The sequence below is a fragment of the Amphiprion ocellaris genome, chromosome 2 (assembly GCF_022539595.1).
Source record: "Amphiprion ocellaris isolate individual 3 ecotype Okinawa chromosome 2, ASM2253959v1, whole genome shotgun sequence".
NCBI lineage: Eukaryota > Metazoa > Chordata > Actinopteri > Pomacentridae > Amphiprion > Amphiprion ocellaris.
In genome coordinates this window covers 24,976,503-25,002,407 of record NC_072767.1, presented here as the reverse complement: position 1 = coordinate 25,002,407, position 25,905 = coordinate 24,976,503, and the positions used below count along the sequence as shown (strand labels likewise).

The 25,905-nt window shown below is 39.0% G+C and overlaps 1 protein-coding gene across 3 annotated transcripts in view; it reads right to left on the bottom strand.

The window, feature by feature from the left end:
- LOC111582318 (adhesion G-protein coupled receptor D2) overlaps nucleotides 1-25,905 on the bottom strand; it is a 103,497-nt gene that overhangs the window by 7,822 nt on the left and 69,770 nt on the right. For 2 of the 3 annotated variants that reach the window (XM_055015894.1, XM_055015881.1), the window contains exons 24-25: nucleotides 17,358-17,492; nucleotides 14,062-14,144 (exon numbers count right to left, since the gene is read on the bottom strand). In XM_055015894.1, coding sequence (XP_054871869.1) covers nucleotides 14,062-14,144; nucleotides 17,358-17,492 — 218 coding nt within the window. The remainder of the gene's footprint in view (nucleotides 1-14,061; nucleotides 14,145-17,357; nucleotides 17,493-25,905) is intronic. The other variant, XM_055015890.1, reaches the window with a different exon arrangement.

Below are 25,905 nucleotides of genomic sequence, written 5' to 3'. Positions count from 1 at the left end.
AGGCAGGCAGGCAGGCAGGCAGGCAGGCAGACAGACAGACAGACAGACAGACAGACAGATAGATAGATAGATATAGACAGCCACAGATCCCATCACATGAAGTCAGAACATTTTTAATCTCATGGGACCAACAACAGCCTTGAGCTTTGACCTACAGCTTGAGAGCTGAGGAACCAACACAGGACAGAACCATTACAATCATAAATACACACATCTTTTACATTACAAACATGTACTGTAATCATATTCAAGGACTGATCTACTGACAGAAATGAGTTTAAGACAGCATACACTTAACGATTCTTTCCTTGTGAACAAGTTCATCTAAATAACTGAGCTGAGAGGCAAACCTGCTGTCACTCTGTGCTCCTTTCCTATTTTTTTAAGGTTTTACTGGACAGTGCTCCACAAACGTTGCAAACCGAAACATTTGCATGATCAACCAAATAGATATCCTTGACTGTATATACCACTCCCTAACTCTGACAAAAAAGTAAAGATTCAGCCTCCATTTAGTGTGTACCAGTGTGCATCTCTGCTAACATGTATATGTGTGTCCAAAGATGGATGTATTTGCACACGTCTCTACACAAGCATCTGCAGGTCTGTTGGTAAGATCAATATCAAAACCCTTAGCAGGGTTGAATCAAGCAGAAAGAAACTTTCCTTTCATCTTTTCCTCCCTCCATGCCTCTTTTCTTTCCTTCTCTGTCTCAGAGCACCACGGACAATTGCTGGCAGGCCTTCAGATGCAAACAGCTGCTCTCAGATTGTCACTGTGATGGGAAACTGATTATTTAGTCTGCTATCCCTCCCTTAAGACAGCAACAGTTTCTGTAAGCTACTGAGGACTCTTAAGAGGTTCGGTCCTTTGCCAGAGGCAGCAGTAAGGCTGTAATGTGGCTCCTATAAATGAACATCACAGACGTGAACACAGCTATGAAAAAGGACAGTATGGGCCCCAAGGAAGGTCCCTGAGGAACATCCCGTTAGCATCTGTTATTAGCTGGCTCTGCTTAGGGAAACCCAGGAGTAAAGTGTAACAAGGGATCACCTGGAGTTCTAGATTCGTGAGACTGTCGAACTAAACTCATTCCATTAAGTCAATATTTTTTCCCCTATCACAAGTAATAAATTGAGCCGCACGTAAACGTTTGATTTTCAGGATTCTGTGCTTCATGCTTGGTGAGTTAACACAAGTTTTAGGTATATACATTTTTTGTGGGTTTGACCTGTGTGTGAGTCATACTCTGTGTTTTGATCTCCTACCAACTATTATTTCAATCTGACTACAGCTCCCAATAAATTAACAGAATTCACATGGTATTTAAAAGCTGAGATGTAAAACTTTTCACATCACCATACTAGACTTTAAATGATTCAGTATCTAGTGGTGGAAAGGTAATCTACTCCAATAATGACAGTGTGCCTTAAATACAACTTCTGTAAGGTAGAGTTCTGCAAAAATCTACATAGGGTCTTTTTATTTAGTCCGTCTCACTGTTCATTCTGTACTCAGCCAGGGACAGCAGTGTGTGGCACAAAGATTGGCAGTTAATTAAAACTAATCTACTGGAGAATGTATTTCCAACAGAAGGTGATATATGAGAAAACTCCACTCAGAGATGCCCTAATGTAAATTATAAGAACATCACAAAAACTTTCCTGTGCATGTGCTTAAATTGTCACTGTTAGCATGGCTATCTTTGCTGGGGCTCATTTTTGTCTGGCATGAAGCCACTACTTGGCAGCTAGATCTCCAATCATCGCCACTGCTGAGTAATATACACCTCCTTATGTCAAAAAGTCACTTTAAATCTTTAAGATCACTTTAAGGTACATAAGCCTTCAAAAGTCAGGGGAATAGTGTCAGGACAGTGCATTTGTCATCCATGAACACCGTATTACTAGCACCTATAAAATAAGTGGGGAAGATAAGGGGAGAGGCAAACTAAATTGGTTGGGTTAGACAATCACTGCAAAGGTGCCCTTGAGCAAAGCATTTAAAACCGTTGCTATAATGGAGATGCTCAGAGACAGAGGGTGTACGTCTGAATGTAGAAAAGGCTGTCTGTGAAGTAAAATGCAAGCCAATAATCTTGAAATAAATGTTTAACTAGACACCTTGTTCTGCAACTATCTCTGAACAGTAGCAGTAAAGGTGAAAATATAAAGGTAACAGTAATAAAGAACATTGATTCTGTGTCTAATCAAGGTTTTACTGTCAACAGTCTTTTGAACACCGAAATACAACTATCCAAACCAAACACATACAACGGTCGTCAAAGCATTGTTGAATAGACCTCCAGTGCCTAGTGTGAGATTGACAGCAAGTGGGCGGTCTTCTTCGTCAGTTCATGCTAACAGGCATTTGACAACTGCTCTCTGTGGGAGTGTATCAGAGCCTAACAGTGTATATCAAGCTTGGAGTCTAATGTGAGGCGAGTGATGTAAGGTGAGGTGAGGCTGTGTGAAGCCTGAGGCTGTGAACACCAAAGCACAGGGCAGTGGTCAGATCAATACTGGCTCTGCCACAGATGTACGAGATCGAGGAGGTAGACCCCAGCAGAGAGTCAACGCTTCTTGATAGTCTTATGCTGGTCATTCATGTGCATACACAATCATCCATAACGATTATGACAATCATTGTTAAGATCTGCTTTCATAGAATTATCACACATTTTCCTGCTTTTTTCAATACAAAAACTTACAACATGGAGTAATTAATTATTTTAATTAACACTCTCATGACTGGAAAGGTAAAAGGCAACACTTAGTTTTTATGAAAGCAGGTAGAACGAGCAGTTTGGCTGAAAAATCAAAACATAATTTGAAAAACTCAGTGGTATAAAGCTGCACTGAGTTTGACACTGGGAGTGCCCACTTCAAAATGAAAATACCACTTAAATTTAATGTAATCAAAGAGTACACGTTTAAAGCAGAGTGACTAAAAGCTTGTTCTATGTATCATATGCTACTGTTAAAATAATTAATATATATATTCACCTATTTTCTTTTGACTTTGAAACTGCTGTTACAAAAAAAAAAAAAGTACACCTGTAAAACTAACTGCACCCAACTGTAAAGTGTGTGCTTTGTAATATCAGTTATACCTGACTGATATTTTCAACTTTTCAGGGAGAGGACAGACACACCCAATGTAGTCAAATAAGACACAGACATTCATAACTGATATAAATGTCATTCGGAATTTGTAGAAACGTATAAATAATGGATGCTCCAAGTAGGCAGGGGAGCATCTTCAATGAGCCCAGAGTGCAGCACATACTTTCTCATCTCCAAACCAAGGAGCCATCTTAATGACTGCGCCCGGAGACCTGGGGGTCTCCATCAGCCTGCCCTACCCATTTCCCCCCATCCCACCCGTCGGACCCCCCTCGTCAAACCCATCCATGCTCCCAACCACAGCATATCGTGTGGAGGGGAACATGAGCTCTTAAATTAAACATCGACAGCAGTGGCCGCTGCCTGTTTTAGGCAAATCAGCAGAAAATGAAGCAAACAGGGTGCCCCAGGAAGATCATGTGTGTGCAATTGAGACATTTTTTGGGGGGGTGAGACGGGAGGGGAGTCTCTTAAGTCTTGTGGAGAGCAGAAAATGCAAATAATGTCACAAGAGTGTGTTTGCTTAGTGGATATCTCCTCTTTTGTGTTTTGTGGATAAAAGTGGCTGTTGGAAGGAGAAGAGAGGCAGAGAGAGAGTGTAGAAGCTAGATTTATGAACTGGAAAATAGTAAATGGAATATACTAGAGCACTTTTCTACCTTAACGGACAAAGCGTTTTACTGTTTGACTCTTAGTCATACACACTCTGGCACACCGAGACACAAGAACCATCAGGAGCCACTTGGGGTTTGGAGTCTTGCCCGACAAAGAGGCAACCCAGGACAGATATTTTGTTCAAAATGTTGACACTGGGTACCGAAACATCCTGTATTGTCAGGACTGAAGGTAATAGCGGGTTGAGTGGACAACAGTAGATGAGGCAGGGACCACTATACCCCTCTCCTGACCTGCATTCACACATAAACAGGAAATTGCCTTCAGGAAGGAAGTCATATTTTTTACAGCTGTGCCCTATGATGAGGACAGCCCAGTGTTAGAGCTACATTTCCAATACATGTATGAGATTTATTCTAAATATCTGATGTCTGCAAAGAGCCATTCAGTATCATACATAACCTGGCAAAAATGACAAGGCAGACAGATTGAGGATATAACGATTCAGTTATGAATGAAAACTGTGGTCATTGTCTTTTCCTGTCGCCATTAAAAAGGCCTTTTCCTGCACTAGCCACAGATAAACCTTTGGCTCCTTGTTTTTGTGCCTGGATGAAGATCAAGGCACCAGGTCTAGACTCAGTGCTTGTGATCTGTCAGGGTACAGGGATTTATATAGCCCTTGCATCCTACAATACTCATCACATCTGCAAGTCACAGCGATAAATCAGATTGGTAGGCTGCACAGACTCGTATAAACACTGGACATAAGGCAACAGATTCTATTTTTGAAGCAAAGGTATTTTGCATTGTTAAAAGATAACAACAGCTGTTCGAGATGAGTTATTTCGCTCATAAGTGATTAGAGGAACATGCACACTTCTACACAGCCAGATTAAAGGTGTGATCAATTTCTCCATCTGCCAGAAGAGTGGTTAAAGTGTGCAGAGAGGTGGAGGCTGGCGATGGTGGGGGAGGCAGTCCAGAGTTCTACAGGAAGTGATTTAATGTCCAAAAAGACATGCACTTGTTTTTGCTCTGTCTCTTTCCTGTTGTGTTCTGATAGGGACTTCCTCTCCCCAGTGGGGGTGTATACAGTGTCATCCGTCCATCCATCCCACCCACCCACCTCCACACACCCATCCACCCACAGCTAACGGAAATGTCCTTATGTTGCCATGCCATCCCAGCAAAAAGAAAAAAATCTTTAAACTCTTTGAACTTCAATGCAATTAGTCACAAAGTAGCTGTGTGGCACCTCATATCAAGACAGTAAAAGGCCAGAGGTGAGAGACCATGAGGAAGAAGGCATTTATGTTTGGAGCTTTGCATGCGTCGGTGTTTGTGTGAGCATTTGAGCAGTAACCTGTGTGTGTACTATGTATGAGGCTGGGGAGTCAGAGGGCTTAACCCCAGCCATGGTAACACCAGGATGATCTCTTCCTGTCTGCCTCAGTATCTCTATGACCAACTCCCTTCCTTCCCGCTAAAACACACGCCGATACAAGCACAGCCACATGCATACAAACACACGCAAATGTCACAAGCATCTCCACTTGTGGAACTGTATCGCTTGTGCTTGAATCATGTTCAAATCCTAGAATGCTTTGTTGTATCCATTCTTAAATCCTTCAGCGATGGCATAAATAACAATAAAATGCAATTCTATACAAATGCAACCCACAAAATTACCTCAAGGGTAATTTTAGTACCTCAAAGCAACACTCTCAACATAAACTGATTTTTACAAGCTTTACAAAGGTAGGTTTTGTTGCACGGATCTTGTATTCTTGATATTTTTCACTTCCTTTAATTTTTCTATTAAGAGCTCTTTTAACATAAATCAGGCTTGTGTGTACTTTACTCATCAATGATGCCAGGGGGCACCACATTCTGGAAATATGGATAAACATCTTAATAGTAGGTCCTGCTTTACCATGTCCCCTCAGAGCTTTCACTACAAATATAAACAATTTTCCTCAAAATGAATAAATTACTTGATTACTGGGAGACTCAAAGAGTTTTATTTTATCAGTTATCATTCATTAATGGTCTGATTACCTGTGTAAACAGGTAGGACTTAATGCTTAAGGAAAAAAGCCTGCCATATAGTTTAAATGATGAGAGGATCAACCTTACATTAGGACCAGTCTCTCACTCCATTAGGCTTACCAGTCACCTAAAATAAGACACATCCATACACATACTTAACAAAGTACAATAACAACAAATCAAAGGAGTATCAGCTTGTCAAGAAACCTTTCATATGAATATAAACTGAAGGCAAAAGAGTCCCCCACTGTTCTGACTTCAATAAATTCAGTATTGTATAGTTTTCATCAGAGATCAAGCATTAAGTTTATTTTAGATTGTTGATAGGACCGTAGAAGATTTTTGGACACAGACACTCTCTATGGCTAAATACGAAAATTAGTTATATGTTAAATGACACTGACTTTGGTCACTCATATAATACAGAAGAGATGCATAGGTTAGATTAAATATGGAATTTTCTCAGCCTTTCCTGTATAGTGGCGAAACTGACTGCTTTGACTAAAGCACCTCATGTCCCGGCGCTTATCTGCTCTCTTCTCTGTTGAAGGATTTAATGCTGACTATCATACATACACGCACACAAATGCACCATGACCCACCCACCAATCTCGTCTCTTACTCATTCACTCCATCTACCAACACACGTGTACAACATTAGTCACTCACACACAGCCACAGAGCAGCATGAGCACACACATTCACCTACAGATGGAGGAAATAAAGTCAGTTGCTGCCTGTGTCTGCTGAGGATGTGAGGTGCAGTGATGGCACATTAACGATAGGACCCATGACAGCTGTACGCATCGGCCTCACTGAACAAAGAATGCAACCAGTTTTTAATTCAATGAGGATTGTTTAAGTGAAACAATGGCTCTTGGCCCCTCTGAGGGTAAGGAAAGGGTGAGAAAGGTGAGTTTGTCAGTGGTGGCTGACCGGTGTTTTTTTGTTTTAGGCTACGGATGATCCCGTGGGTTCGGGGGGGTCGTGGATCAGACATATCGCTGTAGTGCAGCAACATCCGCTGTTTTTCAGGTAAGTAACAAATAGGCTGACGATGACTTGGCTGAAGGGGAAACAAGGCCAGACGTTCTCACTCAGGAACCATAAAGACTATTTAGAAGCAATATGAGTCATATATGTTTATATTTTGAGACTATATTTTTAGAGCAATCTTTTCTAGAACATCCTTCAATGAATAACCAAGGAAGAGTAGTTACGATGACTCTTGCTCAGGTTGTATTTTAGAAACACTCTGAATTTATGAGTGATATTTGAAATAATCTGATCAGAGGATAGTCACGGTTACCTATAATGCAAATAAATAGCCAGCATTAGATACTAAAGAAGATTGAGGTGCCAACTGGATACATCGATTCTACTATTAATGCACCAACACTGTTTTCAATGGATGCTGTTATTTCTTTTTTTTTAAATGCTTATTAAACAATCAAGTCCAAGAAGAAGAGGGCAATACACAACATTTACCATTAAAAATATTACAATTTTGAAATCGGCTTTTAACATACAAGGTTCTATAGTCAATGCTGTAAAATAAGGGTCGATGCTAGAGGTTTTGTAAACTTTTTTCCATTGCATTTGCTACATAAAGAGCAACAACAAAAGAGCCTGCATAATCAAATACAGTTCTGCACCATAGCCTTGCCAGAAGTGCCACACTTGTGAACACTATCACACTGTCACTGTGACAGAAAGGCCTCAATTTGTTTTTTCCGATAATTTTCAATCATGCAGTTTGTGGTGATTGTGTGAAATCAGGTTGCTTTACATTTAGTTATGTTACACTAGAATTCAGCTCATTACAACAGCAGTGCTTTCAACATATGATAGAACAGACTCCCTTTAATGGAATACACGTGACTCTATAACACACACAATGCATGTGATCGCAAAGACGTCATACAAATGCTTTGGAAATGATACAAATTCTAATTATGTGGTTTTACATATTCATTTTCCTGCACTTACATGTATGACCAAAACAGAGGGCAAAACTGTGTGTCCTGTGTGTGTTTTTTCACTCCAGGTTGTGCTTTTCTCACAGCCCATTTGGTCTATGCTAATGGAGTCTACTCATGCAGAGCAGCAGGTCTTAATGAAAAACCTTTGGCTGGTGATCAGTGCTATTGATCAGCCTGAGCCCCAGCTTTAAGCAGGGCTAATTGATCAATCACCACAGGTTGCTTCGGATTAATGGAACATGACTGGTGCTCCCCTAAGGCATAAACACCTCTCATGAAGAGTGTATGTGTGTTGGTGTGCGAGGTACTAACATTCAGTGTACATGTAATTATGTGCATTTTTAAATGAGGAAGGATGCAGGAGTGGAAGGAGTTTTAGCTCACCATCCTCGTGAAAGAAAAAAAAAATAATTATGTTTGATTAAAACGACACAGAAATGTAAAAAGTAACACTAACTGATAAATGATTCTGTGAACTTTTACCACAAGTTTAATAAATCTCTCTCCAGTTTATTGGGGTTAAGAGAGTGAAAATATTTTCTTTTAAGAAATCAAACTGAAATAACTGCCTCTAGAAGAAAAGACTCATAGAAAAGTAAAACTGTATATCCTCCTGATAACACCATAAAAGAAAAACTGCAGGCTGCTTTATAACTGATTATTTTCAAAAGTAGTGAAGCATAATAAACATTTCTTTAAAGATCCACTGAAATGCAAGTACAATGTCTGTCTCAGTTCTACATGTTCAATGCTCCATACAAATGTTTACATTTGTATGTGAACTCTATTTTTTTTTCTTGTAATATTACTGTTGGTGTACTGTTGTTAATGAATATGTGTTGGTACATATGGGTTTTGGTGTGTCTGGCATCCAATAATGACTGATGAGACGAAGTGTAAGTGTCATTCCTGCTTTATTCTGTGTTCACTGCTTTTGGTATAAGGCTTGGCTTGACATTGGGGTCTTTGAGACAAAACACTGCTTTGTCTTAGACATACCTTAGATTTGACTTAGGTGGACTTTGGGGCGTCTTGACGAAAGCCTTGTTTGTATGCATTTGATTTAGACAGTTTTTTGAATGTGCCTCTGGGAAAATGATAAAAACACCAGGTCAAGAAATAACAAAAAAGACTAAAACCAATGCAATTCATAACATATATGTATATAATATGGACAAACATATATATTTCTGACAAATGTTAGCTTTTTACAACAAATTGGAAAATAACTGACTGATTTTCTCTCCCGCTGATACAACAGAAATTAATTGCTGACCACATACAAGGATGTGTGTTTTTATTGTTTGTCTAGAAAAGTCATTAGTTTGGTAAGAGGGAATTTTAATCAAAAGTCTATAAAATACAAACAATAAAACTTGTTTCATCCAGTTTTAAAGTGCTGCTGACCTATCTACAAGAAGAAATGTCAGCACAGCAGGCTTTCCAAGGAGATCTTTTGAGTCAGTTTGAGTGCCGTTCTACAGAATTTTCCACAATGGCAGAAATATAATAGGAATATAATACACTTTTTGCATGAAAAATGATTAAAGTTTTCAGGTATTAACTGCAAAATCTCCATATCAATGTTAAGCTAGTGTACATTTGATGTTTCTGACTAATCCTAAGCCTGACAGATATGACACCAGTGGTCCCCCTGCCAGGAAGGACTAAAACACAGGCCAAAACAGGAAGCCCCAACACACTCACACACAGACACAGACAAAACCCTCCCTGTGAACAACTGACAGACTGACTGGCCAGTGGTGGCTCCATGGAGGATTTCTTTTGTATGTGTGTGTTAGGGTGGATTGGAGGTTCCAGCTGGCCTGTCAGGGGACTCCCAATCGCGTGTGAATGGTACTGTGGCTAACAGGTCCAACACTGAAACACTCAACAGGCTGAAAAGGTCAACTGGGGTGAAGTTGTTTGGGTAAAACCAGGGATACAGGTTTTTTTTAGACCACACGGACATCTAAATTCTGGTTCATTAAAACAGTACTATAGTATGTGTGCATACGATTATTTAAAATCATTTTTTTGGAAGATAAATGAAGAAATATTTTCCACGGTGCTTTTCCTACTGTAGTTATGTTTTACTTGCTTTGAATTGTTTTGGAAATACACTCTGATGTTCATCACTAACCATATCTGAAACACAAAGCATCCTAGCGCCTACAAAAACAAACCAAAGCTAAGAACAAACAGCATGTCACATTTATCATCTGCTACATTCTTCATGGATGAATCAGTCACTGAGGTGGTTAAAAAAAAAAGTGTTAGCTTTTATTCTGATCGGATGACAAAACAAAACTGTTCCTAAAAAATGTGTTTGACTCACACCAAGTTCATGTTGACTTTGCACATGGCACGAAATGACTGACAAAAATGTAACATCATGAATCACATCATTAATTACACACAACTAAAAACAATTGCAACATTTAAAAACACCTAATTTTGGATTAGCTTGGGCAGCAGAACCTGTCAAAGCAAATCTCCAGTGCAACTAGCAGCCAGTGCAGAGCCTCCAACTGTTTCCTGTGCTGAAACCAGAGGGCCAACTCAACAACACACACACACACCATCTCCACCTCCCGTAATTTAGTTAACCTTGACCAACTAACCAGCCACACATAAACAGCTCACACCCTTCTATCCTGGCTCGCACATTTTATGGAATGAGACCACACTTCCACCCAATAACCCCTGGTGTGAACTTAATTGTGTATACTCAGGTATCGAGTTTCGGACCATGGCTGGGTCTCATAGTGCTCAAAGAGAAGCAGACTCCGTGAGCTTGACAATGAGTGAGAAAGCGACAGAGTAAAAGAGGGAGAGAGAGAGAGACATGGACCACCCAACGGCTGAGAAGAAAAACAAAGCTGGGTGGAGAGCAAAGTCAGCTTCGATCACTTTAAAAGTAGGACAGTTGAAAGTTGCTGTGCGGTAGCAGTTCGCCAAGGGTGAAAGAAGCCGAGGAAAAGAGAAGGCTGAGCGCTGACAAAAGTCGATAATCTTGGAGTCTGTGTTAAGCAGTATTTAACTCAAAGCAAATATACTAAATTTACTGCTTTGATTAGATACAACCTCTTCTTTTAAATTCAAATTCACTCCTAATCTGTGCTTGCTTTGTTGTATTTTTTGTCTTTTTTGTCTTTATACAGTTGAAAATTTGCCAGTTATGTGCTAATTTCCTTTGTAGTGAAGAGGTAGGATGTACACATGACCAGCTCACTCAGAACTCTGCTACTTTTCATTATACACATTTATCCAGCTTTCACTTATAATTCAGAGCTCACGATTTCCTATTTCATAATAGAAATTGTAAATTAAAACAAGTCCTTTAAATAAAACCAACTATCTTTTGTATTCTGTGAAATTAAATAACATGGCTATTTTGGTAATTTACATGATACAATAATTAACAACACATTTTTCAAATATTTTATTGACTATATCAGATTAATTAATTACTTTTATTACTTTGTCAGGCAGAATACAGCATAAAGATTGAAAAACACTTGACGAGATTTCAAGAATGAGGGCATGGCCAGGTTTTAATCACTGCATCAATTGGGAAAGCGTGAGGAGGTAAAGTGATAAACACTCTCACCCCTGTGTAGACTAACCATTCACGTGCCTTTGAGCAAGGTACTTAACCTTTTAGTGTGTCACTCTAAAGCACAAAGCATTCTCTGTTGATCATAAACATGACGATACCACATGCAAAAAACATTTTTCTCAATGCAAATGTACTTAAATGAAAGTGTGCTTTCATATTCAACAAAGCAGTCGGCTGTTTTACAAACATCTTACACCGTTAGGTTTATTCACTGTCACAATTATGTAAACCTAGATGTTGCAGCTTCTCCAAATTAGGATGTAAAGGAATTCAAATTTTGAATGAAGCAAAGTGCTATATGTGCAGCAATATGTATGTGGTTTTAGTGCTGGCCACTAGGGGGACATGGATATGCACAGAGTCTGGTCTGAGAGTTGGAGGCTTCATTTATTTCAGCGGAGAGGCATTTGGTCAACGGTTGGCGAGCATGTGTTAGGGTGTATGCCTGTGTATGTCTGTGTGTGTGTGTGTGTGTGTGTGTGTGTGTGTGTGTGTGTGTGTGTGTGTGTGTGTGTGAGAGAGAGAGAGCGAGAAAGGGACCTCTGCTGTGCCCTGTAAGTAGTTTTGTTTTGCAAGATCACTGCATTCAAATTTATTAAAGATCATTTTAGAGAATGCTGGTAATTTACCTGGTGAAGTGAGGCAGTTTTACTCCTAATATTTGCAAAGCATCTGATGATATTTTTTACAAAAATCCATCAAAAATGATATTAATAGTATATATTTTTTAACACTATACAATTCTAATGAAATGGGTCTTGCATCAATTGAACGTGGAAATTTAATTCAGTTATTTTGAACAAATTATAATCACATTTTATTTAATATTTATGCTTGTTTTTAGGTTCAGCTGCATTGGCTATAAAGTACTAAGAAGTATATCACTGCACATGACTGACTTCTATGTAAATCATTTTTTATAAAAATAAAATTATTAAGTTAAAGCATAAAGACCTTGATTAATTGAATTTTTCCATTTATTTATTATAGCATTAATACTGGATATCTGGATATTAAAATATTGGATATTATATTAAGCTCCCAAGCATCAGGTATAATATGAGGGGGTTTACACTGGAAAAAAAGCCCCTCTCAAAAAAAGAAAAAACTCATTTCAATTAACTTTTACCTTGAAATAAGTGAAAAAAATCTGCCAATAGAACAAGTGAAAAATGGCTTGGTAAGATTTCTTGAAATAAGATATGATATTTAGAATCTTGAAATCTCAAAATTAGCTGGGAAAACTTATTTTAAGCTATATTTTTACCTGGATTGTCAAGCTTAGGTGTCTTAAAATAAGCCAGATATGCTAAAAAAAAAAAAAAAAAAAAAAAGAAAAGAGCAGTTTTTCACACAAAATAGATTTTCGCTTTCATGTAAGCTCCTAATTTGAGATGTATTAACCCCCCTGTTGTCTTCATTTACGGGCACCAAAAATTATTGTTTCTATTATATTCTATAATATTGTCTGAAAAAAATCCCAAAAATCAGCAAAAGAATTTCTCAAATTTCTGAATATTTGCAAAACCTTCATATGTATCTCGGTTCAGTTTTTCACTTTCTCTGATCTCAGGTCAGTTTTAAACTTTTTCTGATCCCAGGTCAGTTTTAAACTTCATTTGATCTCAGGACAACTAAAACTTTATATTGATCTAATCTCAGGTTTTAAACTTTATCTGACCTCAGGTCAGTTTTAAACTTTAGATTTAACTTTATATCTATCTGATCTCAGGTCAGTTTTAAACTTTATATTTATTTGATTTTTTGTGAATGTTCTTAAGAAACATTTTTAACAATTCTTTTTTTCCACCAAAAAATGTTTAAAGATTTCCCAAAAATGTTGAAAATGTGGACATCAGAAGTTTCACTGTGAAAATAATTTTTTCTCACATTTTCAAACTTTAAAACAGGTCAATTTTGACCCATAGGACAACACGAGGGTAAAACTTATTTTGAGTTTTCTTGTAAAATTCAACTCAAAACAAGATAATTTCAAGATTGTTTGACTTAACAAGATATTTAAGATGTGTTGTCTTAAAACAAGTCCAACAAGACAGAGTCTTGTTGAAATGTCACTTGTTAAGTGAATTTATCTTAAATCAAGTGGGATGAGACATTTTGACTAAAAATAAGACAAACAGACTTTGTAAGATTATGAGTTTTTGCAGTGTATGCAAATACTGAAGGAATTACGTGTGAGATAAAACATATTTTATCAAATCATAAGGATTCCCAAGTAACTGGACACTTGGCTTCTGCAAGTTTACCAGTTCAACAGTCTTGCTTAGTGGTGTGTTTTTGGACAACGCCTGAACTGTACTGCTAAGTGACAACACTACGTGACAGGATCAATTTATTGTTACTTTAGATTTTTACCATGATTTATTGACTGCAAAAAAAATATAGAAAATCACAAAGCTGTCCTGTGAAAGGCCTACAAATTACAGACTGATTTGAATCAAACTGAACTGCACTAACTTAGTGAGAAGACAGACTTGTTAAATGTGTTAACCTAATAGAGTAATTGTTCAACTCTCGGCGTCTGTTTTTGTCTGAAGGTCAAAGATCAAATTCCACTGAACTTCTAAACTTCAGTGTCCCAGAGTGACTGATACGCTTTGCTGTGTGTACTGTATGTGTGTGTGTGGGTAAGAAGTTAGTTACCTCTCTATCCGGATGAGTGCCTTTAGAGGTTTGGCTCAGGGGATTTTCTAGTCTCTCTGGAGCACAAGGAATGGACAGCTGACCTGTAGACAGACAGACAGACAGACAGACAGACAGACAGACACACACACACACACACACACACACACACACACACACACACACACACAGAGTTAGGTCTGCCAACAGTGTTCAGCTGAAAACTAACTGAAAACACACATGCACACACGGACACGTGCTTGAAGCATGTAAGGACACAGGTATATCTTAAAGTCATACTGAGAGGAACAGTAACATATAAAAGGTCAGAAATTACATATTTATATTTAAAACAAATGAACAATGACAGAATTTCATGCTTATTTTTTCCTGAAAAATAATAAAATTGTGGGTGTGACTTTTCTGCCTCATATACTCAATGTGAAAAAAAAAGAAAATGATGCATGGAAGTGACAGTTTTAGCAATTTAGTCTTGGTGTAATTCCTATATATTATCAGTTCCTAAAAAAATAATTCAAAAGACATCTCTTCAACAACTTACCATCTAGGATCAATCTTAATAGGATTAGAACTTCAAAATATGTATACATATACATGCCACCTAAAAATATGTATGTGGTACTGGTTACACCAAATATCAGAAACTAAGTAAAATTATTTGAATAACTATGAAACAAAGGTGTTCATGTGAACTCTCAGTCAAGTTAAATAGAAAAAAAATGATCCGAGGATTTCTTCCGTCTGTGTGACCTGTGAGATGCACTGATCTCAACCAATTATAGAACGAAACAAGACAGAATTACAAAGGATGGCCCAAAGGTGGAGGATTATAAATTGGAGCCAATTAGAGCAGAAAACGGAAAAAGCAAGACAAGCATGGCTAATGATACCATATTCATCAACTTCTGACACTCATTTTACATTACAGGCACTTAGCTCATGCTCTCATTTGGACTGTCTTGCAAAGAGGAGAATGATGAGAAGGCACAGTAGATATTGTTTACGGTCACTTCAAAATGTCAAATCACTGCTAATGGACACCAGCATTTAGACTTGAATCCAAAGGGACAATATTTGTCATCACAATGCCACCTTCACGTCACTAGCGGAATAAAAAAATGTTACATGCATTTGCATCCATTAGATTTGCAATTCAGCTCCAGTGCCTCATTTCATGTTTCTGCTAAACAAGCGCACAAACCACACACTATTAATACAGAAACAACCATGAAACAAATTGTATTTCAATTTTAAAACACTTTGTAATAGTAAGTAATTCTATGTACGAAGTCGATTTATAGACATTTACTCACAGCAGACACTGATGTACAAATGACTGATGCTTTCAATCATTTGTACTGATACCTGAGACTATGGGGTGCAAGCATTAAAGCAAATTACACCAGTTGCATTCAAAGAGTCAATCAAACCATTCCTGATTGACAAGCTAATGCACTTTAGCTTGAATTCCCGATCTGTTTGACACAGCATGGTAATGTCAAAATATTAGATCCATTTGCAGCAGCTTTGATTGGATTGATTGTTTTCTAACCAGGGAAATCATCTAATAGAGCAACACCAAACCTACAAAAATTGGTTGATAATTCTGAGTGTAGGAATTGTGCTAAATGTGGGATATATTTCCATGTCATGGTATAGAAACTTGGCCTTTACATTATTCATCCTTCATGTCCACAGCAGTCCGACAATCTGTATGTTAAACGTGAAAGTTACACACAGATATATGGATGCAATCTTGGTAGGTTTATCATTGTCATGAACCCATCCGCCCCATGTGACTGTCTACCTGTCTGTTTCCCTCCTCTCATTCAGGGCTTGTCATGGCTGCTCTCCAATAGTCCCCCTGTGTCTGGATTAATCTCCCTGGATGACTACTGATCTGAAGGTGGGACGGCCACCATCCACCGACAGCAAAACCAATTTCACTGTGTCACTGCATGACACTCCCGCCCACCATCCCCACTAACACCGACGCATGTACACACATTACAAAATATCTTCATCTGTCTCTGTCTCATCTACATGGAAGAGGGCAGGAGGGCGGGTGACTAGTCCAAAGGAGAAAGGTCAGCGCGCTGAAGGAGTTCATCATTCTGAGGTGTCAGAGCTGCTCTTTAGCACGGCATATGAAGGGGAGAGGAAGGAGGACAGGATGAGAGGCAGGGAGTACCAGACAAGGGGGTAGGGGGGTGTAGGGCTGGGTCTGTTTTATGTTAATCTGGTTATTGGTTACCATCCAAAGGTTTGTCATGGCCCACAGAGTTGGCTGCTATCCACTGACTGCAAATCAGCCATCATGCTGTTTGTGTTTCATAATCATGTGTTGTCTTTGATTGTATCCTAATTACGAGTAAACTACACACACACACACTTGCATTTTACTCGAGCTACAAATGGTCATTTGGTGGCTAAAAATACCAGAGGGTTTATTGAAACACCAGAAGCTGGTAGTCAAACACGCATAAGCTCACATTTAGTCATTCAGAAATGATCACACAATGTATCCACTACACTTGCTGGCGTTTGGCATGAGGAAAACAGCTTTTAATAGAATCAAACCCACTGCAGTTTGTTTGGGACCATCTGTCCAGTCTATTGTGTTTCTCTGTTACGGCTCTTTGGAAGCCTGTCGGGAGACAGCTGATGTATGGACGCTTACAAAGGTCCCAGCCAGGCCCTCGGGATCCTGCCACACTATGTATTATCTGTTTCTTTTCTGTCTAGTTTGTCTCTTGTTTTGCTTAATAAAATTAATTTTTTTTAGATCATGGCGTAGCAATTTGGGTGATTTTGCATCTTGTAATGGGGCACTTTACCACAAGTAGGAGTATGGGTAACAAACAGGAACGTGTGTGTATATGTGTGTGTCTCTGTTGTTGCTAGGGCGTGGAAATGCAATGTATATCAATTTTGCTTTTAGATGCCAAGCACGGTGATTATCGTTTGTGCAAAAAATGGTTTCATCCAGATCTCTTTGAAAAATGTATATTTCAAAAGTCTCTCAGATATTGGAAGACACAGTAAAAAGTTTAAACTATTCTCTATTTGCATTAAGATTATTTTGCACTACAAAAGATAGCGGTGAACCCAGAGTTCACAAGTGCTGACTATTAATTAAAGGGTTAGTTCAAGACCGACACATGATACCGTGAGTGCAGCTGTGAGAACCAGCAGAACCTGATTGAAAGGGAAATTCTGCAATATTTTGGCAACCTACATTGTCTGATCATCACTTACATGTCATAATTTGTGATTGTTTATAGAAAATTACCAACTTGAATATAAGGTGCTTTCCTGAAAGGCTACACTGGAGGTGACGGGTGGAGAGAAGGAGGTGAAAGCTGGGCTCAGGAAGTTTTCACTCCTTTCTTTCCAGTGTGCCCCTGGCCTCTCCAACTTCCAGGCAAATGCTGAAAAAAGCCAGATGCAGGCAGGATAATCACCACCTAATAAGAGACTATATTGAAAGCAGGTTTGCGGTGATATACAACAAGCTTGAAAGGTGTGTGTGCGCACATACACACTAACGCACCCATAGGCAGTCAAATGCATACGAACACGTATAGTTGGGGCAGGTATAATTATGGTGCACGATGAAAAACTTCAGAGAGGACAGATCATTCACATTTTGTACACATATGGACAAGCATGTGTTCAAAAACCAACACACACACACACACACACACACACACACACACACACACACACACACACACACACACACACACACACACACACACACACACACACACACACACACACTCACACACACACACACACACACACACAGACGTCCACACCAGACACAGATCCCTTTTTCTTCTTCTAACTTCAGTCTTCTATCACATCCTAGAAAAATGTTAGCATATGGCAAAAATATCAATAATTTCATAATAATATATCGATTATCAATTTAGAAACAGAGCACAGAATCCTCTAAGGTTTTGTGTATGTTAGTGACTGTTTTTATGTGATGCCCCATGAAAGAAGGAGGCTAAACAAAACAACCAAAACATGACAGTCTGAAACATTTTTGATGAAAACTGTCTATAAAGGATTCATAAACCCTGATGTTCTTAAATCTTGCACCATAGCATAATCTTTCACAGAACAAATTTTGTCTTTTTGTTGGTCCCCAAAAAGTATGTAAAGTAGATCTTTTATCCCTTAATTTTCACAAGAAAACTTCAAATTAGGACCAGAAAACATACTAGCAGTGCTAAAACCTCACACACCCCAAACCACATGAAAAAAATCTTTTAACAACCAGTGTTATATTACATCAAAAACAGCTCAATTTAATAAATGTGGCATTAGTGTGGTCGATGGTTCCATGGTTGGTACAGCAGTATATGCTTTTTCCTACGTGGAAGTGCTTAATTATTGTACATTCAAAAGCTGAGTCAAATGCTAATTTTATCAATTACTATCATTTGTGCAATCTTTTGAGTTGTTTCAGGTTTTTTAAAAAAATAGTCCATTTACTAGCACTGACTTACAGCACAGGTACAAATTTCTACAGGATTTGTAAAGTTTAGCTGTGAAAATCTGTGCTGCTGCTGAAAAAATAGTATTACACTATGCAAAATTATACTGTTCAAAAGGGATGGGTAATTTATTTATTTTTTATTACCCCTTATTAATCCCACGAGGGGAAATTCTGATTTTCGCATATCTCCCCAATTGGGGGAGTCAGAGTGACGGGTCAGCCACAGTACAGCGCCCCTGGAGCAGGAAGGGTTAAGGGCCTTGCTCAAGGGCCCAACAGTGGCCACATCGGGGCTTGATCTCTGACCTTCTGATCAGTAGTCCAGAGACTTAACCGTTGCGCCACCACTGCCCCAATAATGCTGAAGACACCCTGACCGTACTGCTTAAGTTTTCAACATTCTTTTAATTTATTCAGTTGAAAATTTAAAGTAGAAAAATTTATATTAACACCTCAGTAGTATGCAGACTTTGTCTGCCCGCTCTTGTTTGACATTTTTATTTCAATTACATGTCCCTTTGCTTAGTTTCCTTTGTGTCACTCTCATCTCTTTGTCTGCTGCCATCTTCTGCGACACTTCTTTCAGCTTCTTTCTTTGCGCTCTCCTGTGGCGTTTTACCTTGTGTGGCTTATTACATGTTTTGCATGCATTTACACAGGAGAAGGTGTGCATTTCTTTTACCAAACAATCGCCCTCCCCTGTGCATCTGTTGTCATTTAATTAACACTCAGAGGAAGCTCTTTGGGAAGAAAAATATAGTCATTTTTAGTACAAAGACCACAATACAGACAGACTTGCATGCACAGGTTAATAAGTGCTGAGAAAAATACAATATGGACAGATCAAACACCAAAGAAAAACTACAATCTAAAGGTCCAAAGGTATTTTTGGTTCAGCAAAGGGCAAAAAATCTTGTTTTGTACAACCAACACGTACCCCAAACACCATTTAATGTATGACCTAATGTTGTCAGAGCAAGAGAGTGAGTCAGGTGATCTTTAAAACAGATCACTGGACAAGGAGGCAGATAAGGGAATGCAGGTTCAGTGGGGACACGACTTGAGTCGGAAGAGAAAGTGTCTGAGGATGACAAGGGGGGATAGTGATGTGTTGGGGGTACTGTTGGCATAAATGATTGTCATTTTTTCTTGTTTCTAGGAGCAACAAAAAGTGGTGACTCTGCACAACTGCCTGCGAACATTCTGTTGTTACATCTGGGTTTTTAAATTAGAACTTCAAACCATTCTCAAAAATTAAACACACCGCCTTGAATTTTTTTAAGACAAACTGCAAAAGCGCTCCTCTAAACACACATTAATAGGTGACTCCTAACAACAAAATCTATTTGCACACATGCAGGCTCTAATGCAAAGGCCATAAAACAATATATCTCCTTATAAATATACATACTTATAATCCATCCATCCTTTTTCACATAAACACACAACACAACCATTCGTCCAAACGCACACACCTCCCCTGTGTAACAGCACACCGAATGTCCTGCTCTTACACCATCAGCAGCATCAAAAAGTAGAATCTATATTCTCCCCTCTGTCTTTTTTTCATTTGAGTGACTATGAGCAGGAGCAGCAGCAGCAGCTGCAGCGTCTCTCCCTGCTTGTGCTCAGTCGGGGTAAGGCAATAGGTTTAGCAGGCGAGGAGGCGAGGCAGATTTATGGTGGTGGATGTGACCTCTGGGGCCGTAACACGGTGATGGGTGAGTGGCTCTCAACGGTAAGCTACTGGCACTTGACAAAGTGCCCGAAGCAGAATGAATTTACTTCTCTTTTCCTCAATCATCAAGCAGCCACTGCCCTGACCCCCATCCTGACTGCTATAACAAGATCTCCCATCTCACAAGGGCCTGAAAAATTTACTGTCACATCTACTTTTCAATGAGCTCAAGTGAGCACTTCTTTCACCTTCAGCGGAGCAGGTGCTGGTGTAGAGGAGGGCTAACCTGCCCCGGCGTGTTTGTGTGTGCATTTTATGTGTGGTATATATATATGTATGTGTGTGTTTGTGTGTGAGAGAGAGAGATGAACATATATGAAGAAATTTTTGTGCACACACCTAAGCTGGTCCTCCTCCCTTGCTGCCTCACTCACCCCTGAGTCACCCAAAGTCAGTGTCTCGGCCATGCGAATCCCCACAAACGCATAGACTCACATGCTGGAATGTGCAAAACATAAGATAACAGAAGAAAGATGGACAAAGACACACAAAGACGTGCAAATCTTTTATGGTTGGTTGCCCACACACAAGAAATCACACATACCCTCTCTTTAACACACACACACACACACACACACACACACACACACACACACACACACACACACGCACACACACACACACACACACACACACACACACACACACACACACACAGAATAAGGTTGCCAGACAGGGACACAAAGGGCACTGCTATACGGATGTCAGTAGACACCTCTACCATTTATATTAGAAGTCAATCTACCTTATCACATCTCTTATACACACACACAAGCACACACACCAGGCATTATGAAGTCTGTGTGTTTGCCAGCTTTCATCAGCTTGATGGCAGTAGAGTTGGACTTAATGATCCTGATATTTTTTTTTATATGCAGTCGATAAATCTTGGTGCACACACATTTAAATTTCACCTTTCTTGCACTCTAGTTGCTGAGGTGAAATCACAGTGAATGTGACAGAGGATAAAGTAGATCAAACTAAAGATTGCCTTCGTGGTTACGGTTCATTGGGAGGATGAAAGAAATGAAATATATTTCTGTAATTTCTGATCAAATTCTGTATTGCTTAATTATTTTGTTCTTCATAACCCAACAATCAAAAATTATGGATACTTTTTATGTTTTTTAGACATTAAGATATTCAAAAGTATATTAAAAAGTGTGACAAAGACTTAAGGGAAGACAAAAGAAAATAACTGTTCTTAGGTCAACCTGTCAATGTAGGGAATGCATGTAAGATCTATTTGTATTTTTATACATTAAAATAAATTGCACAAACTCAGTTGCAAAACACTGCGCTATGTGAATATACTTTCGGATTTTGGAAAGACTAATAACAAAACAAAGGGCTTCTAAAAACCCTGCCTCTCAAGTCTCTGCTGTAGAATAATTTTTAGTTCACTGAAAACTTGCTGCAAAAGAAGGCTACAATGTGCATAAAGTCTCTTTAGCTTAAACCTATTTCAACTCAGTAGAAGAGCGACTGGAAAAAAAGTATTTCTGCCATTACATGGGATTTCCTCTAGATATCTCCAAATATTTTGCCTTTCTGATTCCTTTGCCAGTAAAACATATCTCTAGAGATACATTTAATCTAGTCTCTACAAACAGACAGACTGATTTATTGGCAAAAGAAAGAGAAAAGCAGCTGGGGAAGGTTCTCTTTTCCAACAGCACAAGGATTAAATGGTTACTGCATCAAATTATCCATGGATATAACAGTTGCTATGCCAATCAATAAACTGTATATTAGACAAAGAAAGTTGGCTATGCCAACAGTTCATTTTGACAAGTTCAGTCTTTAAAATGTCATAACTATGTCATAACTAATTCAACCTCTTTTCTTTTATGAGCCTACCCTCGCTCACTGGGATAATGTTATTATGATGAGGCAATAAAAATCAATGATTAAACATGTGTAATTTTCCAGAGACAATGTATTAAAATTTATTGTCTCTCTCGCTCTCTCTCCAGCGAGCTATCACATCAGCCCTGGAGCGGCAGACACTCTGTGGGTTACAACTGAAAATAAAGAAGGGCATTAAAAGCTATTCAATAAGCCACTGTAAAATTGATCAGGCTATAAAAGTCGCTACAGGCCTGCTCCCCCCCTTTTCCTGCCCTCCCTCTCCAAACATAGGATTATGACTGTGGCGGAGTGAAGGAAGCAGAAGAAGGAGTGACAAAGAATCACAGAGAGGAGAGTAACTGGAGCAGAGACAGGTGAGACTTTTTAGGGGGAAGAAAGAAGGAAAGCAGAAAGGTGAGAGAAAGACTTTGAAAAGAAGAAGATATAAAACAGGAAACAGGGACTGATGAAATGTGATGTTTTTGCTGACACAGCTTGAGTAGTCACTGTATAATCATTTAGCATATAAACAATGTGATTTGCCGGTCAATGTGAGTTATTCCACACAATTTACCACTCCCTGACACATCAGTTTTTCCTATAGTCAATATTTATTTCCCATTGTCTTTCTCTGTTTTTTTTTTTTATCATATGTGGCAATAAGTTAAACCAAACAGAGAAAAATGTGTTACACTACACCAGCACTGTAGAAATACACCTGTATTCTGGGAAATAGGGCCCTCTTAAAGTTTTATCACCTTCATTTTTATCAGTTTTAGTGTTCTCATAACTTGCATGAGAAATGAGCACACATTTAAATATTGCCTGACTTGGCAATCTCTCATATAAAGTAGAATTTCTGTTGATTTTTATGGTGTCAATTGTTAAATAAGTGCAAATTGTGTGTTTAACATTTTACTAGTTCTAGTCTTTTGCTTGGTTGCATGCTGGTAGAAACACCAAACATGCAGATGGCATAACTGGTTATTAAGACAAAGGGGCAGTATCAGAAAAATTGTTAGAAACAAGCAGAAGAGACTGAGGTGGATAGTAATAAGAAGAATCATGATTTGAACATTGACCAGTCATATACAGTACTATAAACTAATAGTACCATGCACCTTGTTAACAACTTACCAGTAATGTTTTAGGACTCATCTGGATTATGATGATTTTACAAGGGTGGAAATAGGAGCATTGAAAATAAAAACTAAAAGGACCTTGGCAAAAAGTGGCCTGTATAAATGGTAAGAGTATGTTCTTCTGATCATAGTTTGGAAAAAGTTGCAACTGTCAAGGAACCTGCTTGCCCAAAACATCTTGAACTTCGGCTTTTCATGTCCACTATTCATAATGGTAATGCACAAGTAAAATCTGAACTCCGACTGTAGTATATTCATACAACACTCACATCAAGAAACCCAACACAACACAAATATCTGGAATTACAGATTCCATTGCTGCTTGTATGAAAGCAACACTAGGGTATTATTGGCCAAGTGCATTAGATCACTGCAAAACTGGCAGCAATAAGGCCAAAAGAGAAAGTGCATCTCTATGGAAGCAATTTTCATCTCATCAACCTTTTCCACTTTAACACAATCTAGGCCAATAGAGCCAAACATTTCGGGTCACTAAAAAGGGCAGTTGTGCCGATTCTCTTGCCAACTTCAGCAAGTGCAGAGAACTTTCCAAAAATGGGGAGATACTCAACAATAACCCCTGGAGATTTACCATTTTATAATCAATATGAACAGTGCGCCACATGGGCCGTCTTATTGCCAGCCTAAAATTACAAAAGATGAGAAAAATTCCAGTGGCTAAGAGCGGTGCTGTTGGCTCAATCAGTGGCAGTGGCTCGGCAAACTGCGTTTTTCTTTTAACTTTCAATTCTCCTAAGCATCCGTGCTTCACAGCCCCTAGGGCTATTGCCTTTCTCAATCTGTCCCTGGAGAGGCAGGAGTTATGGTCCCTGTCGATTGAGGAGAAAGGGATGTTATTCCCCTGTCACCTCCTGGTCGCGCCGCCATCCTCCCTGCCCTGATCTACGGCCTAACCCCCCCTCCACCCCCACACCCTTACTGCCTCCCTCTCTCCCTTTTCCCCACTTTGCTTTGTCGTAAGCTGCCGGCTATGTCGTTGCCATGGGCTGTTGAGATGAGGATGATGGAAAAATGTTCTGTGGGAGGGGGTGGAGGTGCTGATATTGGTTTAGAGGTGCTGTTGGCAGCTACACGATGAAAGTAGTGGTGAATGCTTTAGTATTATGTTAAGACGCTTGCTGAAAAATTGGTCTGTGTGTTGTGTATGAAAATGCACTTGTACAAACACGGCAAATACATGCAGGACAAGAAGAAAGGATGGAAACACTGTGATATAGGCTGATGTTTTTTTTTTTTTTTTTTAAACAATACTAAAAGTATACACAATATACAATGTCCACACTATAAAAATGCATATTTACTAAGCTATAGCATAGAAACCCTACTTCATTGGAGAAGGAGGTGGTGGCGTGGGATGGTGGGGAATGGTAAAGTATGAGACAGCGTGGCCCAGGGGAGGTGACCTATCTCAGGGTACATGCAGGTCATTGAATGACACCCCTAATAGCAGAGAAGTGGCAAGGTTAAATATAAAAGGCATTTAGCTGACAATTAGATGTGGGCGATGTTAACTCTGTCACAAGAGTCCCTGTAGGTTGGCTGAACGCTATTAAAATATATCAGCCTTAAAATATATAATGCTTAAGTTTCATTTGATGTTGTTTGGTTTCAATTTCACGACTATGCTGCCTGTTATCTCACAATTTAAAATTTAACATTACATGGATTTCTACATTTTGTGGAACTTTTGCAAAATTAACTAAATTGCTATTTAGACAGAAGGAGAGATGAGTGGGGTAAGTGACAGGTAGACACTCATGGCTTTGTTCTCTAGTTCGCTTGAAAAAGGAACTATCAGGATTCAACAAACTGCAGGACCCCTTATAATCCCAACACCACCAATGTACATCAGCACAGACATTAGTACACCTGACACATGCTCAACAGAGGACTTACAGGCCTCAGAGTGCTAAGCCCCATTTCCATACTGGCCAATGCACAGCTTTTTTTGTTACTATTATGCACCTTAGGCAAATCTTGAGTTTGCGAGGGTCTCTCTGGGTGAAGGAATAAATAAATAAGCAGATAAATAGATGAATAACCCAGAGGAATGGGAACCCATGCGGCTTGGCCATCCATCATATATCCTATTACCCCACACTCAGCGGCTCCTGCAGTATGTATAATGTAGTCAACCTCCGTAAGCAGATACAAATTCAACTCTTTTCCTCCTCAATTTGTTATATCTGACAACGCCACAGCTCGTGCCTTGTTGTTTCTTTGAATTATGAATAGATTCCCTTCACCAGACTTTCGCCTGTGCGTGATAGCGTAGCGCTGTTATGCAGAACAGCTGTGGAAAACAAATTCGTAAAGCCTGGTACGCTTTGTAGCGGTTGGGCGAATATGCATAAACAGTTGCGCTTAAAGCCACTTAAGAACAACCAAATGGGCTCAATATTTCATCTTTGGATTTGTTTCATTGGGTGTGATGAATATAAAATGCCAGAGTGTAATACGAGTTGAGGAAATGCAGTTGTTTGTGTTTTAAATGATGTTTCAAATGAGATTTTTCAAAGTGAACAGTGTCACGGCAGACAAGTGATTTAACTGACGATTTAAATCTTAACTCCTGTCACAAG